This window comes from Diorhabda sublineata, chromosome 5, assembly GCF_026230105.1.
Source record: "Diorhabda sublineata isolate icDioSubl1.1 chromosome 5, icDioSubl1.1, whole genome shotgun sequence".
In the NCBI taxonomy this organism is placed as follows: Eukaryota; Metazoa; Arthropoda; class Insecta; order Coleoptera; family Chrysomelidae; genus Diorhabda; species Diorhabda sublineata.
Genome location: NC_079478.1, coordinates 37,144,114 through 37,160,960, shown reverse-complemented (window position 1 = coordinate 37,160,960; position 16,847 = coordinate 37,144,114). Strand labels below are relative to the sequence as shown.

General features: G+C 26.9%; 1 protein-coding gene across 1 annotated transcript in view; it reads right to left on the bottom strand.

Moving 5' to 3' along the window:
* LOC130443814 (octopamine receptor beta-1R-like) overlaps window positions 1-14,470 on the bottom strand; it is a 28,507-nt gene extending 14,037 nt beyond the window's left edge. Inside the window, exons 1-2 of the mRNA XM_056778665.1 lie at window positions 13,967-14,470; window positions 13,096-13,404 (exon numbers count right to left, since the gene is read on the bottom strand). Of these exons, the coding sequence (XP_056634643.1) occupies window positions 13,096-13,404; window positions 13,967-14,409 (752 nt within the window). The 5' untranslated portion in view covers window positions 14,410-14,470. The remainder of the gene's footprint in view (window positions 1-13,095; window positions 13,405-13,966) is intronic.
* Window positions 14,471-16,847: the final 2,377 nt, after the last annotated feature.

Below are 16,847 nucleotides of genomic sequence, written 5' to 3'. Positions count from 1 at the left end.
TAGTTAATCACGTGACTTACCGAGTGGTGGTTTAAGTTTGAATTTTTTTGGAAAAAAACGGTTTTTGAGTTTTTATTTTGTTTTTACGACACATTTTATCGTATTAAACTATTTGTAACTGCTTAAAATAACTGTTAATTGGAATTCCCACCTCTAGATTTCATTCAATAAGTATTTCGATGAATAAAATCGATTTCTGATGCAAAAAAAAATGTTTTTTCTTTTAGTTAATCACGTGACTTACCGAGTGGTGGTTTAAGTTTGAATTTTTTTGGAAAAAAACGGTTTTTGAGTTTTTATTTTGTTTTTACGACACATTTTATCGTTTAAACTATTTGTAACTGCTTAAAATAACTGTTAATTTGAATTCCCACCTCTAGATTTCATTCAATAAGTATTTCGATGAATAAAATCGATTTCTGATGCAAAAAAAATGTTTTTTCTTTTAGTTAATCACGTGACTTACCGAGTGGTGGTTTAAGTTTGAATTTTTTTGGAAAAAAACGGTTTTTGAGTTTTTATTTTGTTTTTACGACACATTTTATCGTTTAAACTATTTGTAACTGCTTAAAATAACTGTTAATTTGAATTCCCACCTCTAGATTTCATTCAATAAGTATTTCGATGAATAAAATCGATTTCTGATGCAAAAAAAAATGTTTTTTCTTTTAGTTAATCACGTGACTTACCGAGTGGTGGTTTAAGTTTGAATTTTTTTGGAAAAAAACGGTTTTTGAGTTTTTATTTTGTTTTTACGACACATTTTATCGTAGTAAACTATTTGTAACTGCTTAAAATAACTGTTAATTGGAATTCCCACCTCTAGATTTCATTCAATAAGTATTTCGATGAATAAAATCGATTTCTGATGCAAAAAAATGTTTTTTCTTTTAGTTAATCACGTGACTTACCGAGTGGTGGTTTAAGTTTGAATTTTTTTGGAAAAAAACGGTTTTTGAGTTTTTATTTTGTTTTTACGACACATTTTATCGTAGTAAACTATTTGTAACTGCTTAAAATAACTGTTAATTGGAATTCCCACCTCTAGATTTCATTCAATAAGTATTTCGATGAATAAAATCGATTTCTGATGCAAAAAAATGTTTTTTCTTTTAGTTAATCACGTGACTTACCGAGTGGTGGTTTAAGTTTGAATTTTTTTGGAACAAAACGGTTTTTGAGTTTTTATTTTGTTTGTACGACACATTTTATCGTATTAAACTATTTGTAACTGCTTAAAATAACTGTTAATTGGAATTCCCACCTCTAGATTTCATTCAATAAGTATTTCGATGAATAAAATCGATTTCTGATGCAAAAAAATGTTTTTTCTTTTAGTTAATCACGTGACTTACCGAGTGGTGGTTTAAGTTTGAATTTTTTTGGAACAAAACGGTTTTTGAGTTTTTATTTTGTTTGTACGACACATTTTATCGTATTAAACTATTTGTAACTGCTTAAAATAACTGTTAATTGGAATTCCCACCTCTAGATTTCATTCAATAAGTATTTCGATGAATAAAATCGATTTCTGATGCAAAAAAATGTTTTTTCTTTTAGTTAATCACGTGACTTACCGAGTGGTGGTTTAAGTTTGAATTTTTTTGGAAAAAAAACGGTTTTTGAGTTTTTATTTTGTTTTTACGACACATTTTATCGTAGTAAACTATTTGTAACTGCTTAAAATAACTGTTAATTGGAATTCCCACCTCTAGATTTCATTCAATAAGTATTTCGATGAATAAAATCGATTTCTGATGCAAAAAAATGTTTTTTCTTTTAGTTAATCACGTGACTTACCGAGTGGTGGTTTAAGTTTGAATTTTTTTGGAAAAAAACGGTTTTTGAGTTTTTATTTTGTTTTTACGACACATTTTATCGTAGTAAACTATTTGTAACTGCTTAAAATAACTGTTAATTGGAATTCCCACCTCTAGATTTCATTCAATAAGTATTTCGATGAATAAAATCGATTTCTGATGCAAAAAAATGTTTTTTCTTTTAGTTAATCACGTGACTTACCGAGTGGTGGTTTAAGTTTGAATTTTTTTGGAAAAAAAACGGTTTTTGAGTTTTTATTTTGTTTTTACGACACATTTTATCGTTTAAACTATTTGTAACTGCTTAAAATAACTGTTAATTTGAATTCCCACCTCTAGATTTCATTCAATAAGTATTTCGATGAATAAAATCGATTTCTGATGCAAAAAAAAATGTTTTTTCTTTTAGTTAATCACGTGACTTACCGAGTGGTGGTTTAAGTTTGAATTTTTTTGGAAAAAAACGGTTTTTGAGTTTTTATTTTGTTTTTACGACACATTTTATCGTTTAAACTATTTGTAACTGCTTAAAATAACTGTTAATTTGAATTCCCACCTCTAGATTTCATTCAATAAGTATTTCGATGAATAAAATCGATTTCTGATGCAAAAAAAAATGTTTTTTCTTTTAGTTAATCACGTGACTTACCGAGTGGTGGTTTAAGTTTGAATTTTTTTGGAAAAAAACGGTTTTTGAGTTTTTATTTTGTTTTTACGACACATTTTATCGTATTAAACTATTTGTAACTGCTTAAAATAACTGTTAATTGGAATTCCCACCTCTAGATTTCATTCAATAAGTATTTCGATGAATAAAATCGATTTCTGATGCAAAAAAAAATGTTTTTTCTTTTAGTTAATCACGTGACTTACCGAGTGGTGGTTTAAGTTTGAATTTTTTTGGAAAAAAACGGTTTTTGAGTTTTTATTTTGTTTTTACGACACATTTTATCGTTTAAACTATTTGTAACTGCTTAAAATAACTGTTAATTTGAATTCCCACCTCTAGATTTCATTCAATAAGTATTTCGATGAATAAAATCGATTTCTGATGCAAAAAAAATGTTTTTTCTTTTAGTTAATCACGTGACTTACCGAGTGGTGGTTTAAGTTTGAATTTTTTTGGAAAAAAACGGTTTTTGAGTTTTTATTTTGTTTTTACGACACATTTTATCGTAGTAAACTATTTGTAACTGCTTAAAATAACTGTTAATTGGAATTCCCACCTCTAGATTTCATTCAATAAGTATTTCGATGAATAAAATCGATTTATGATGCAAAAAAAATGTTTTTTCTTTTAGTTAATCACGTGACTTACCGAGTGGTGGTTTAAGTTTGAATTTTTTTGGAAAAAAACGGTTTTTGAGTTTTTATTTTGTTTTTACGACACATTTTATCGTAGTAAACTATTTGTAACTGCTTAAAATAACTGTTAATTGGAATTCCCACCTCTAGATTTCATTCAATAAGTAGGTTGAAAAGGAAAAGTTTGAAACATGTAAACGTTGAATGTCGAAAGTTTTGTTTTTGATCAGTGATGCCAACTCCAAGTAAACCAAACCATAATAAAAAGGGTTCCAAACGAAAAAAAAAAACATTTTTCCTAAAAATAAATCGGCACTGAAAATTCGAAAATGATTAGAAACTTTGAAAATCTTTAAAATTTCCGATCTAAATTGAATTCTCAACCTTTCAAGGGTAAAAAACTACACAAATCCTAAAAAATGAATCAATTTAAAATTATTAAGAGTTCAAATAATATACAGTGTGTTCAAAATAAAACAGCTTTCGTATTATATTTAATATTGTTTCTAGTATATTTTCACAACTCTATAATACAAAATAAGTTTCCTTTGACAGTAAATATCACATACCAACACGGAAAATCCATGTCTTCCCTATATGTATGCTCAAAATCTTATTTTTAGAGCCCTCAAAGTCTCTATTCGATACTGACATTGGCGAACCGAAATTGAAAGCATTCCAAAATCAATTTTCGTTGGATTTCAATGAAACTAGAAGATTCCAGATTGGAAATTTCCATTTTTAACAATTTATTGAAAAAAAAAAACGTTAATATACGAGGTATACCCACGAAGTAAGTTCCATTTACATTTTTATCTATATTAGAGATGGGATTCGACTTCCAAGCTTGCTTTACCCTTAATTGAGGCTCGTAACACCAAAAACTTCTCATATACAAACGCGACATATTTTAGTATACGAGGGTGGTTCCAAAAGTACCTACACCAACGAGATATTAATCAAAGATACCACGTCGGAAAATATTCGATCAGAGAACGATTTTTTCGTGTCCACGGACGGAAAATAATCCGTAGGGGCTAAATCTGGTTATACAGCATGCGGAAATAGGTGAAAAATCATAATAAAACGTTTCATGTTTTTGTACTGGAAATTATGAAAATTTATCGCATAGGATTTTTCAAATTTATATAATTGGTAATTGAGAAGAGATAAATGAGTAATTTCGACGATTTTACGTGAAAAAAAGTCGTTTTCAGATAATAAGTCGAATTAGATTTGTTCGAAACATCGTATGTATAAATTATACAGGGTGGAAAATGGTGATATTAAAATCTAGTAATTTTTTGTCTGTATAATAAATAATGTTGGTAATTCGAATAGATTTGAAGAAAAAAAGTATTTTTTATATAAATTTCAAGTTATATAATATTTTTTCCAACCCCTTTTCCACGTATCGATTTAAGTTTTCCGCTAAACTCTTCATCTTTCTATTCCTGGAATTGCTTTTCCGGTTTCCTTATAAAAACTTCAATCTACCATAAATTGACACTCGGATCGGAAATAATATAAAGTTTTTAACGAAATAAACTACACAGAAACTTCATTTTACCGTAGCGAGTTTTTTTTATTACTAATTAAACCTCCCTCGTGACTTTCTTATTGATAAACACAAAAATTTACGTACGTGCAGATATATATCGAAAAAAATTCAATTTTCACGATGTAAATCGTGAGATTTTAATAAAGGATAAAGGATTGATATCCTGATATTATGATTATTTATTAAAAAAAAATATCTGCTCGGTACTTAATTCTAAGACCTTTTTACTGCGATATTTCGGGTTAAATATTATCAGGAGAGGTCTAAATTTCTCTGCTCCTTATGTAAGGATCGATACTCGTCCTTACAACTACGAGTTAATTAGGTTTTGTCATCATAAATTCATAAAACTGTCCGTTATTAAATTTCCATACAAATCTTCTTCTATATACAATATTTTATTCGAAAAACTTGACAACACTGGACGATTTTGCAAGGATAACGGAAAAAAATCAAATTTCTAAGGACAAATTATATAGAAAGTGACTAATTATGTTGAATTCGATGAGGTAAACCGCTGAGGTTCTGAATCCACTTTGTTTGAATAATATCAAGTTGTTGGACTGTGTCGAATGCTATCCTTAGGTAGACAGTGTCCGTTGAGTTAATTAGAAGGCTATTTGATGTCAATTCACTGAGAAATCGAAACGAAGAAGACGTCGACGATTTGAGCAGACAAATTAGTTACCTGAGTTCGTATTTGCTCAAAGAAAAGTCATTTTGAGCTCCGAATGGAAACTAAGAGAACGACAACGATTTGAGCCTCTTCAGAGACTCTCCAAACCAAGAAATTGTTTCTAATGAAACGCATAAAAGACAAAAACTAATAAAAACTTGTATTATACATTTTATAAGTTTATTTCTATTCGTAGTTCGTTTTAAAATCAAAAAAACTCGACGATGTTTCCTATATATGATTCCTGATAGTTTTTTATATTATTTTTGAGCTAAAAACACTTGAAATTACTACAATTTTTGTTTTGTTTTTAGCGTTATAAACGAAATAAATCTATATATCGATCGAACAAAACTAGACAAAAATTCTGCTTTGTATCTAACTTCTAATGTCAATTGAGCGATCAACATGATCCTGATCCTCGATAATATTTTTGTTGAACGTTGTTTTTAATCGCGTATTTTCGAAAAATCCGCTTTACGCGGAAATTAATCAGCAATTCAAATAAGAGAGAGAAAAATACGGGATACGGTCCTGTAAATTGAATATCAGGTTCATACGAGGTTAGTTTAATATATTTTCGACGTTTCTTGTTGTTTTTTTTCGTTTTTTGACGTCATTTTACGACTTTTTATTTTTTTTATTAATTTTCAACTATTTTAATTTTTTTTTTGTTTTACCTCGTATATATTATTGACATAATTCGATTACGGGTTAGTTTAATACATTTTCGACGTTTTTTGTTATTTTTTTTTTCGTTTTTTGACGTCATTTTACGACTTTTCATTTTTTTTCATTAATTTTCAACTATTTTAAATTTTTTTTGTTTTACCTCGTATATATTATTGACATAATTCGATTACGGATTAGTTTAATACATTTTAGACGTTTTTTGTTATTTTTTTTTTCGTTTTTTGACGTCATTTTACGACTTTTCATTTTTTTTCATTAATTTTCAACTATTTTAAATTTTTTTTGTTTTACCTCGTATATATTATTGACATAATTCGATTACGGATTAGTTTAATACATTTTCGACGTTTTTTGTTATTTTTTTTTTTTCGTTTTTTTTACGTCATTTTACGACTTTTCATTTTTTTCATTAATTTTCAACTATTTTAAATTTTTTTTGTTTTACCTCGTATATATTATTGACATAATTCGATTACGGATTAGTTTAATACATTTTCGACGTTTTTTGTTATTTTTTTTTTTTTCGTTTTTTGACGTCATTTTACGACTTTTCATTTTTTTTCATTAATTTTCAACTATTTTAAATTTTTTTTGTTTTACCTCGTATATATTATTGACATAATTCGATTACGGGTTAGTTTAATACATTTTCGACGTTTTTTGTTATTTGTTTTTCGTTTTTTTGACGTCATTTTACGACTTTTTATTTTTTTTTTATTAATTTTCAACTATTTTAAATTTTTTTTGTTTTACCTCGTATATATTATTGACATAATTCGATTACGGGTTAGTTTAATACATTTTCGACGGTTTTTGTTATTTTTTTTTTCGTTTTTTTTTACGTCATTTTACGACTTTTCATTTTTTTTCATTAATTTTCAACTATTTTAAATTTTTTTTGTTTTACCTCGTATATATTATTGACATAATTCGATTACGGGTTAGTTTAATACATTTTCGAAGTTTTTTGTTATTTTTTTTTTCGTTTTTTGACGTCATTTTACGACTTTTCATTTTTTTTCATTAATTTTCAACTATTTTAAATTTTTTTTGTTTTACCTCGTATATATTATTGACATAATTCGATTACGGATTAGTTTAATACATTTTCGACGTTTTTTGTTATTTTTTTTTTCGTTTTTTGACGTCATTTTACGACTTTTCATTTTTTTTCATTAATTTTCAACTATTTTAAATTTTTTTTGTTTTACCTCGTATATATTATTGACATAATTCGATTACGGATTAGTTTAATACATTTTCGACGTTTTTTGTTATTTTTTTTTTTCGTTTTTTGACGTCATTTTACGACTTTTCATTTTTTTTCATTAATTTTCAACTATTTTAAATTTTTTTTGTTTTACCTCGTATATATTATTGACATAATTCGATTACGGGTTAGTTTAATACATTTTCGACGTTTTTTGTTATTTTTTTTTTCGTTTTTTGACGTCATTTTACGACTTTTCATTTTTTTTCATTAATTTTCAACTATTTTAAATTTTTTTTGTTTTACCTCGTATATATTATTGACATAATTCGATTACGGATTAGTTTAATACATTTTCGACGGTTTTTGTTATTTTTTTTTTCGTTTTTTTTTACGTCATTTTACGACTTTTCATTTTTTTTCATTAATTTTCAACTATTTTAAATTTTTTTTGTTTTACCTCGTATATATTATTGACATAATTCGATTACGGATTAGTTTAATACATTTTCGACGTTTTTTGTTATTTTTTTTTTTTCGTTTTTTGACGTCATTTTACGACTTTTCATTTTTTTTCATTAATTTTCAACTATTTTAAATTTTTTTTGTTTTACCTCGTATATATTATTGACATAATTCGATTACGGATTAGTTTAATACATTTTAGACGTTTTTTGTTATTTTTTTTTTCGTTTTTTGACGTCATTTTACGACTTTTCATTTTTTTTCATTAATTTTCAACTATTTTAAATTTTTTTTGTTTTACCTCGTATATATTATTGACATAATTCGATTACGGATTAGTTTAATACATTTTCGACGTTTTTTGTTATTTTTTTTTTTTCGTTTTTTTTACGTCATTTTACGACTTTTCATTTTTTTCATTAATTTTCAACTATTTTAAATTTTTTTTGTTTTACCTCGTATATATTATTGACATAATTCGATTACGGATTAGTTTAATACATTTTCGACGTTTTTTGTTATTTTTTTTTTTTTCGTTTTTTGACGTCATTTTACGACTTTTCATTTTTTTTCATTAATTTTCAACTATTTTAAATTTTTTTTGTTTTACCTCGTATATATTATTGACATAATTCGATTACGGGTTAGTTTAATACATTTTCGACGTTTTTTGTTATTTGTTTTTCGTTTTTTTGACGTCATTTTACGACTTTTTATTTTTTTTTTATTAATTTTCAACTATTTTAAATTTTTTTTGTTTTACCTCGTATATATTATTGACATAATTCGATTACGGGTTAGTTTAATACATTTTCGACGGTTTTTGTTATTTTTTTTTTCGTTTTTTTTTACGTCATTTTACGACTTTTCATTTTTTTTCATTAATTTTCAACTATTTTAAATTTTTTTTGTTTTACCTCGTATATATTATTGACATAATTCGATTACGGGTTAGTTTAATACATTTTCGAAGTTTTTTGTTATTTTTTTTTTCGTTTTTTGACGTCATTTTACGACTTTTCATTTTTTTTCATTAATTTTCAACTATTTTAAATTTTTTTTGTTTTACCTCGTATATATTATTGACATAATTCGATTACGGATTAGTTTAATACATTTTCGACGTTTTTTGTTATTTTTTTTTTCGTTTTTTGACGTCATTTTACGACTTTTCATTTTTTTTCATTAATTTTCAACTATTTTAAATTTTTTTTGTTTTACCTCGAATATATTATTGACATAATTCGATTACGGATTAGTTTAATACATTTTCGACGTTTTTTGTTATTTTTTTTTTTCGTTTTTTGACGTCATTTTACGACTTTTCATTTTTTTTCATTAATTTTCAACTATTTTAAATTTTTTTTGTTTTACCTCGTATATATTATTGACATAATTCGATTACGGGTTAGTTTAATACATTTTCGACGTTTTTTGTTATTTTTTTTTTCGTTTTTTGACGTCATTTTACGACTTTTCATTTTTTTTCATTAATTTTCAACTATTTTAAATTTTTTTTGTTTTACCTCGTATATATTATTGACATAATTCGATTACGGATTAGTTTAATACATTTTCGACGTTTTTTGTTATTTTTTTTTTCGTTTTTTGACGTCATTTTACGACTTTTTATTTTTTTTATTAATTTTCAACTATTTTAAATTTTTTTTGTTTTACCTCGTATATATTATTGACATAATTCGATTACGGATTAGTTTAATACATTTTCGACGTTTTTTGTTATTTTTTTTTTCGTTTTTTGACGTCATTTTACGACTTTTCATTTTTTTTCATTAATTTTCAACTATTTTAAATTTTTTTTGTTTTACCTCGTATATATTATTGACATAATTCGATTACGGGTTAGTTTAATACATTTTCGACGTTTTTTGTTATTTGTTTTTCGTTTTTTTGACGTCATTTTACGACTTTTTATTTTTTTTTTATTAATTTTCAACTATTTTAAATTTTTTTTGTTTTACCTCGTATATATTATTGACATAATTCGATTACGGGTTAGTTTAATACATTTTCGACGGTTTTTGTTATTTTTTTTTTCGTTTTTTTTTACGTCATTTTACGACTTTTCATTTTTTTTCATTAATTTTCAACTATTTTAAATTTTTTTTGTTTTACCTCGTATATATTATTGACATAATTCGATTACGGATTAGTTTAATACATTTTCGACGTTTTTTGTTATTTTTTTTTTTTTCGTTTTTTGACGTCATTTTACGACTTTTCATTTTTTTTCATTAATTTTCAACTATTTTAAATTTTTTTTGTTTTACCTCGTATATATTATTGACATAATTCGATTACGGATTAGTTTAATACATTTTCGACGTTTTTTGTTATTTTTTTTTTTCGTTTTTTTTACGTCATTTTACGACTTTTCATTTTTTTCATTAATTTTCAACTATTTTAAATTTTTTTTGTTTTACCTCGTATATATTATTGACATAATTCGATTACGGATTAGTTTAATACATTTTCGACGTTTTTTGTTATTTTTTTTTTTTCGTTTTTTGACGTCATTTTACGACTTTTCATTTTTTTTCATTAATTTTCAACTATTTTAAATTTTTTTTGTTTTACCTCGTATATATTATTGACATAATTCGATTACGGATTAGTTTAATACATTTTCGACGTTTTTTGTTATTTTTTTTTTTTCGTTTTTTGACGTCATTTTACGACTTTTCATTTTTTTTCATTAATTTTCAACTATTTTAAATTTTTTTTGTTTTACCTCGTATATATTATTGACATAATTCGATTACGGGTTAGTTTAATACATTTTCGACGTTTTTTGTTATTTTTTTTTTCGTTTTTTTTTGACGTCATTTTACGACTTTTTATTTTTTTTTTCATTAATTTTCAACTATTTTAAATTTTTTTTGTTTTACCTCGTATATATTATTGACATAATTCGATTACGGGTTAGTTTAATACATTTTCGACGTTTTTTGTTATTTTTTTTTCGTTTTTTTTGACGTCATTCTACGACTTTTAATTTTTTTTTATTAATTTTCAACTATTTTAATTTTTTTTTGTTTTACCTCGTATATATTATTAACATAATTCGATTATGGGTTAGTTAAAAATATTTTCGACGTTTCTTGTTGTTTTTTTTTATCGTTTTTTTGACGTCATTTTACGACTTTTTATTTTTTTTATTAATTTTCAACTATTTTAATTTTTGTTTTACCCTGTATATATTATTAAAATAATTCGATTATAGGTTAGTTAAAAATATTTTCGACGTTTCTTGTTGTTTTTTTTTATCGTTTTTTTGACGTCATTTTACGACTTTTTATTTTTTTTATCAATTTTCAACTATTTTAATTTTTGTTTTACCCCGTATATATTATTAAAATAATTCGATTATAGGTTAGTTAAAAATATTTTCGACGTTTCTTGTTGTTTTTTTTATCGTTTTTTTGACGTCATTTTACGACTTTTTATTTTTTTTATTAATTTTCAACTATTTTAATTTTTGTTTTACCCCGTATATATTATTAAAATAATTCGATTATAGGTTAGTTAAAAATATTTTCGACGTTTCTTGTTGTTTTTTTTATCGTTTTTTTGACGTCATTTTACACCTTTTTATTTTTTTTTATTAATTTCCATATATTTCGAATTTTTTTCGTTTTACCTCGTATATATTATCAACATAACTCGATTATGGGTAAGTTCAATATATTTTCGACGTTTCTTGTTGTTTTTTTATCGTTTTTTTGACGTCATTTTACGACTTTTTATTTTTTTTATTAATTTTCAACTATTTTAATTTTTGTTTTACCCCGTATATATTATTAAAATAATTCGATTATAGGTTAGTTAAAAATATTTTCGACGTTTCTTGTTGTTTTTTTTATCGTTTTTTTGACGTCATTTTACGACTTTTTATTTTTTTTATTAATTTTCAACTATTTTAATTTTTGTTTTACCCCGTATATATTATTAAAATAATTCGATTATAGGTTAGTTAAAAATATTTTCGACGTTTCTTGTTGTTTTTTTTATCGTTTTTTTGACGTCATTTTACGACTTTTTATTTTTTTTATTAATTTTCAACTATTTTAATTTTTGTTTTACCCCGTATATATTATTAAAATAATTCGATTATAGGTTAGTTAAAAATATTTTCGACGTTTCTTGTTGTTTTTTTTATCGTTTTTTTGACGTCATTTTACGACTTTTTATTTTTTTTATTAATTTTCAACTATTTTAATTTTCGTTTTACCCCGTATATATTATTAACATAATTCGATTATAGGTTAGTTAAAAATATTTTCGACGTTTCTTGTTGTTTTTTTTATCGTTTTTTTGACGTCATTTTACGACTTTTTATTTTTTTTATTAATTTTCAACTATTTTAATTTTTGTTTTACCCCGTATATATTATTAAAATAATTCGATTATAGGTTAGTTAAAAATATTTTCGACGTTTCTTGTTGTTTTTTTTATCGTTTTTTTGACGTCATTTTACACCTTTTTATTTTTTTTTATTAATTTCCATATATTTCGAATTTTTTTCGTTTTACCTCGTATATATTATCAACATAACTCGATTATGGGTAAGTTCAATATATTTTCGACGTTTCTTGTTGTTTTTTTATCGTTTTTTTGACGTCATTTTACGACTTTTTATTTTTTTTTTATTAATTTTCAACTATTTTAAATTTTTTTTGTTTTACCTCGTATATATTATTAACATAATTCGATTATGACATGTGACGAAGGTTTTGGTAAACTGTCGCGTCAAAATGACACACGGAAATTGAAAACAAACCTGTCTACAACGAATTATATTTAAATAAATACCCCCGTCATAAAATCACGAATAATTAACTAACTTTAAGTTATCTAGTCAAAAAAATTTTCTAATTATAAAAAATATAGTGAATTCCGTGCGAAATCTACCACAAAACTTGAATTTCAACACCGCAGTTCAAGATACAGGGGTCGTTAGAAACTTTGAAACGAATTTAAGTCGACGAATTGGACTAATTCGACTGTACTAATAATCAATACGTAGTTTCCGATACTGTTTTGGGTTAAACTAAATAATTTCGCATAGTTAAATAAACCTCTCTACAAATAGAGTCGCATTATTATTAAAATTCGTTAATCGATTTCTCTCGATTAATTCCGGACCAAAAGAACAGAACCGTACTCAGGCATATTCGATTTATAATACATTCAACCTGTAGTACTTTATTCGCTATATTCTTGCTTTATAGGGGAAAAAACCACCCCTTTTTCATAAAAAATGAAGTTACAAACATCGAATAGTTCGTTGAAATATAATTTTCGAAGTTGTACAAGTTATTTCGTAGGAAATTCCGTGACTTACCTGTACAGCATCCTTTCCTGTCTGTCTGCTTCCATATATATTCTGTAATACATGAAGATCATCACCATACCGGGTACCCAAAAGCTAACGCTCGACGAAATCACCGAATAAATTCGATTTACCGTGAAAGTACAGATGTGAGGGTTCTTTTTACGAAATTCCAAATGATCCGACGTCGTATACCATTCCATAAAAATCGGCAAAAACGATAATAATCCCGGCGAACACCACACTACAGCCAACATTAACACCAAACGGACGTTAGTCATTATCAAAGGATAGTCCAGCGGCTGGACTATCGCGTAATATCTGAAACAATGAATTTCATTTACAAAAACGTCGAAATTAAAAGAAATATCGAACGATACCGAACAGTTTTAGGACGTACATAACCTCAATCAAACTTAAAACTTGACATAAATGACGTAAATGACGTTTGACGTATCATTCGAGAAATAATCGATAATTAGCGAATGAATTTTTGATCTATAACAATTTTTTTTGCGTCCCGGTATATTTAAATCATATTTCTGGCGGTTAGACATGAAAATCGAGCCGTAGTGCTTAATTTCCAACACGGAAATCGAAGGTTCGAATCCTATTATTAAATAAGCGCGATAAAAAGCTGTTATTAGGTAAAACTAATTATCGATAGGTTAATTTTTGAATAAATTATGATTTCGTTTGATTTAATCTTCTATTTTCTTTATTAAACTCAATTATAATTTATTTCGTTTGATTTTTTGACCGTTAACGTCGATTTTTCGCTCGGGAATGTATATCCGTGGAAATTGTCGTTTCGCAGACCGGTTTTTAAGTTTAGTGTTCTCTTCAGCAACGTACGAATATAATTAGTAACGTAACGACTCACCTATCGACGCTAATACAGCACAAATGCAATATGGAAGCCGTGGAAAAGTAAACGTCTAACGAATTCCATACGTCGCACATAAAATAACCGAAAATCCATCGTCCCCCGCTAATTTCCACACTAAAATTGAAACACATCGCCCAAATGGCGACCAACATGTCAGCTAAAGCTAAACTCACGACGAAATAATTTGTTATGACGCGTAATTTCCGGTGTCTCATCACCGATACGATCACCAATAGATTTCCGAATAGAGCGGCTATTATTATGAACGCCATTACGACGATCTTGAGAGCGATCAGAAAACAAAATAACCACGAATCCGGCGGCCATGCGGGGCTGTTGTAAACGGAACTGTTGGCGATTCGGTCGGAGCAAATGGTTTCGTCGATCGATTCTGTGCTATTCGATTTTCTTTCCGTTATTTTCATAAATTCGTTCATGATCCACGAATCGGCCGTCGAGTTGAGCGTTCAATTATCTTGGCACTTCATTATTTTATTGTCTTCTACCGCTGGAACAATATAAAGCAACAATTAGCAAAGAAAAATAACAAATAACAAAAACGATCATCAACACAACGCCGACTGACGCCTTAACGACGGATTTCGTAGCACGGAGCGATCGGAGGTTGAAAAACAAACAACCCTCGTATATAAAAATGATGTGGTGACCGCTTAATCATACATTATGTCGATAAAGCAACAATTAAACCTCGATATACTGGCAGACAAAGAAAAATAACAAATTTTCGTCGTCGGATCGGTTAACTGTATTTAAACATTTGATGATGAAGTATTATATTCCGAAATACCTCAAATTCATAAGAAAACGCTGTAAATTCAACCCCCTACGACGAATAATGTTCAATTCGATGCAAATTTGGGGTGAAAAATTAATGTAAAATTGGATTATCTGGAAACGATAGTTAAGTTTGTCTCTTGCATTGCAATCCTCTAATAAAACCTAATATTTGCCCTCGTATACGAAAAACGATCATCATTAGTTGCGGACACGTTTACGTGGTTGTAGCACAACGCCGACTGACGCCTTAACGGCGGATTATGTAGCACGGAGCGATCGGAGGTTGAAAAACAAACAACCCTCGTATATAAAATCGTGATACAATGAATCGCGGTAACATAACCTAATTTTTACGATCTCCCGGGTACATAAATTGAATTTTTGATGGTGGTTATCGCCGTTTGGAGAATTTCCATCCCATTTCCATGACCCACAAGGGATATTTTCGATTAAAAAAATTGATATTTATAGTTATTAATTTGTTTTAATGTACGTCGTGATTGATTTGGAAGAAATTTTCGTTTTTAATATCAAAACGTCTTTCGATTTTATCCTTTTGATCATATTTATATCCAATATTAAATAAATTGAGGTGGATTATAGAAATTCCGGGGAAATATACGGAAAGAAAACATTCTTTTGTTATCCTCTTTCAGGACATGTTCCACCAATTAAAGAAACAATCCGATTTCAAAGAAAATCCTGATTATTGAAGGACCTTCAACTATTGTAGACTATTTGCAAGTTTTTTTCAATAGTTTCATCTATGTGGGTGTAAAATAGAAAAAAAACAACGTGGTGGCTGAAAAAAAGTTTACTGAAACATCGAATTTCCAAAAAAACCTTGTGTGAAGTATAAATTTTGGAATATGATGCTTCAAATGTTCAGATAGACGTTCCAGAAACTCTGGTAGGGGTTTTCAGCGACTCGTTAATCTATTTTCTAAATTTGTACCCCTACGATACTGGTTAACCCTGAAATCTAAAATATGGGATGGTTTTAACAACCAAAATCCACGTAACTGTGAAGGAAGTAAAATTTTATGCTTCCCTTATTTTTTAATACTAACAGAATCATCACAGTGAGCTTAGAAAGTTAAAGAACTTCAGTAAGTATCAAATTTGACATATTGACATATCTGTCATATGTCAAAACTTGAATAACGATTTTCTTATAGTAAAAATGCCGATTCGATGCTTTTTCACACTTTTCCAACTGAAATTCGAGTATCGGCATCATTAGTCCTTCGATATATTGTTTTAACGGTTAAATCCACGTCGAAAATCTTCTAATCAACCTTCCAACCACTCGAACACCACTCGTATGTTAAATTCGATGATGACGCGGTCAGATTTGACATATTGACATATCTGTCATATGTCAAAACTTGAATAGCGATTTTCTTATAGTAAAAATGATTTTACAACACAAACAACGTTATAAATTTACTCACAAATGATTGATAGAGTGAAATATTGCCGATTCGATGCTTTTTCACACTTTTCCAACTGAAATTCGAGTATCGGCATCATTAGTCCTTCGATATATTGTTTTAACGGTTAAATCCACGTCGAAAATCTTTAAATCAACCTTCCAACCACTCGAACACCACTCGTATGTTAAATTTGACGCTGACGCGGTCAGATTTGACATCTTGACATATCTGTCATATGTCAAAACTTGAATAGCGATCTTCTTATAGTAAAAAAACTCAAACAACGTCATAAATTTACTCACAAATGATTGATAAAGTCAAATATTGTCGATTCGATGCTTTTTCACACTTTTCCATCTCCAAATCTATCCAGTTCGTTAAACTCACAAGAAACAAGTCAACATATATATATATATATATATATATATATATATATATATATATATATATATATATATATATATATATATTGATTGATGACATTTTCTTTTTTTTCAAATTATTTGTAGAAATATAAGAATTAGAGATGTAAAACAACGGATATATGTTAAAAAATTTCATATCAAACAGCAGTAAGAAAATACGAGGGTCGATACAAAAGTATTTCAATAATTTTTATCTGTAATTCAAGTCCTGTGTAT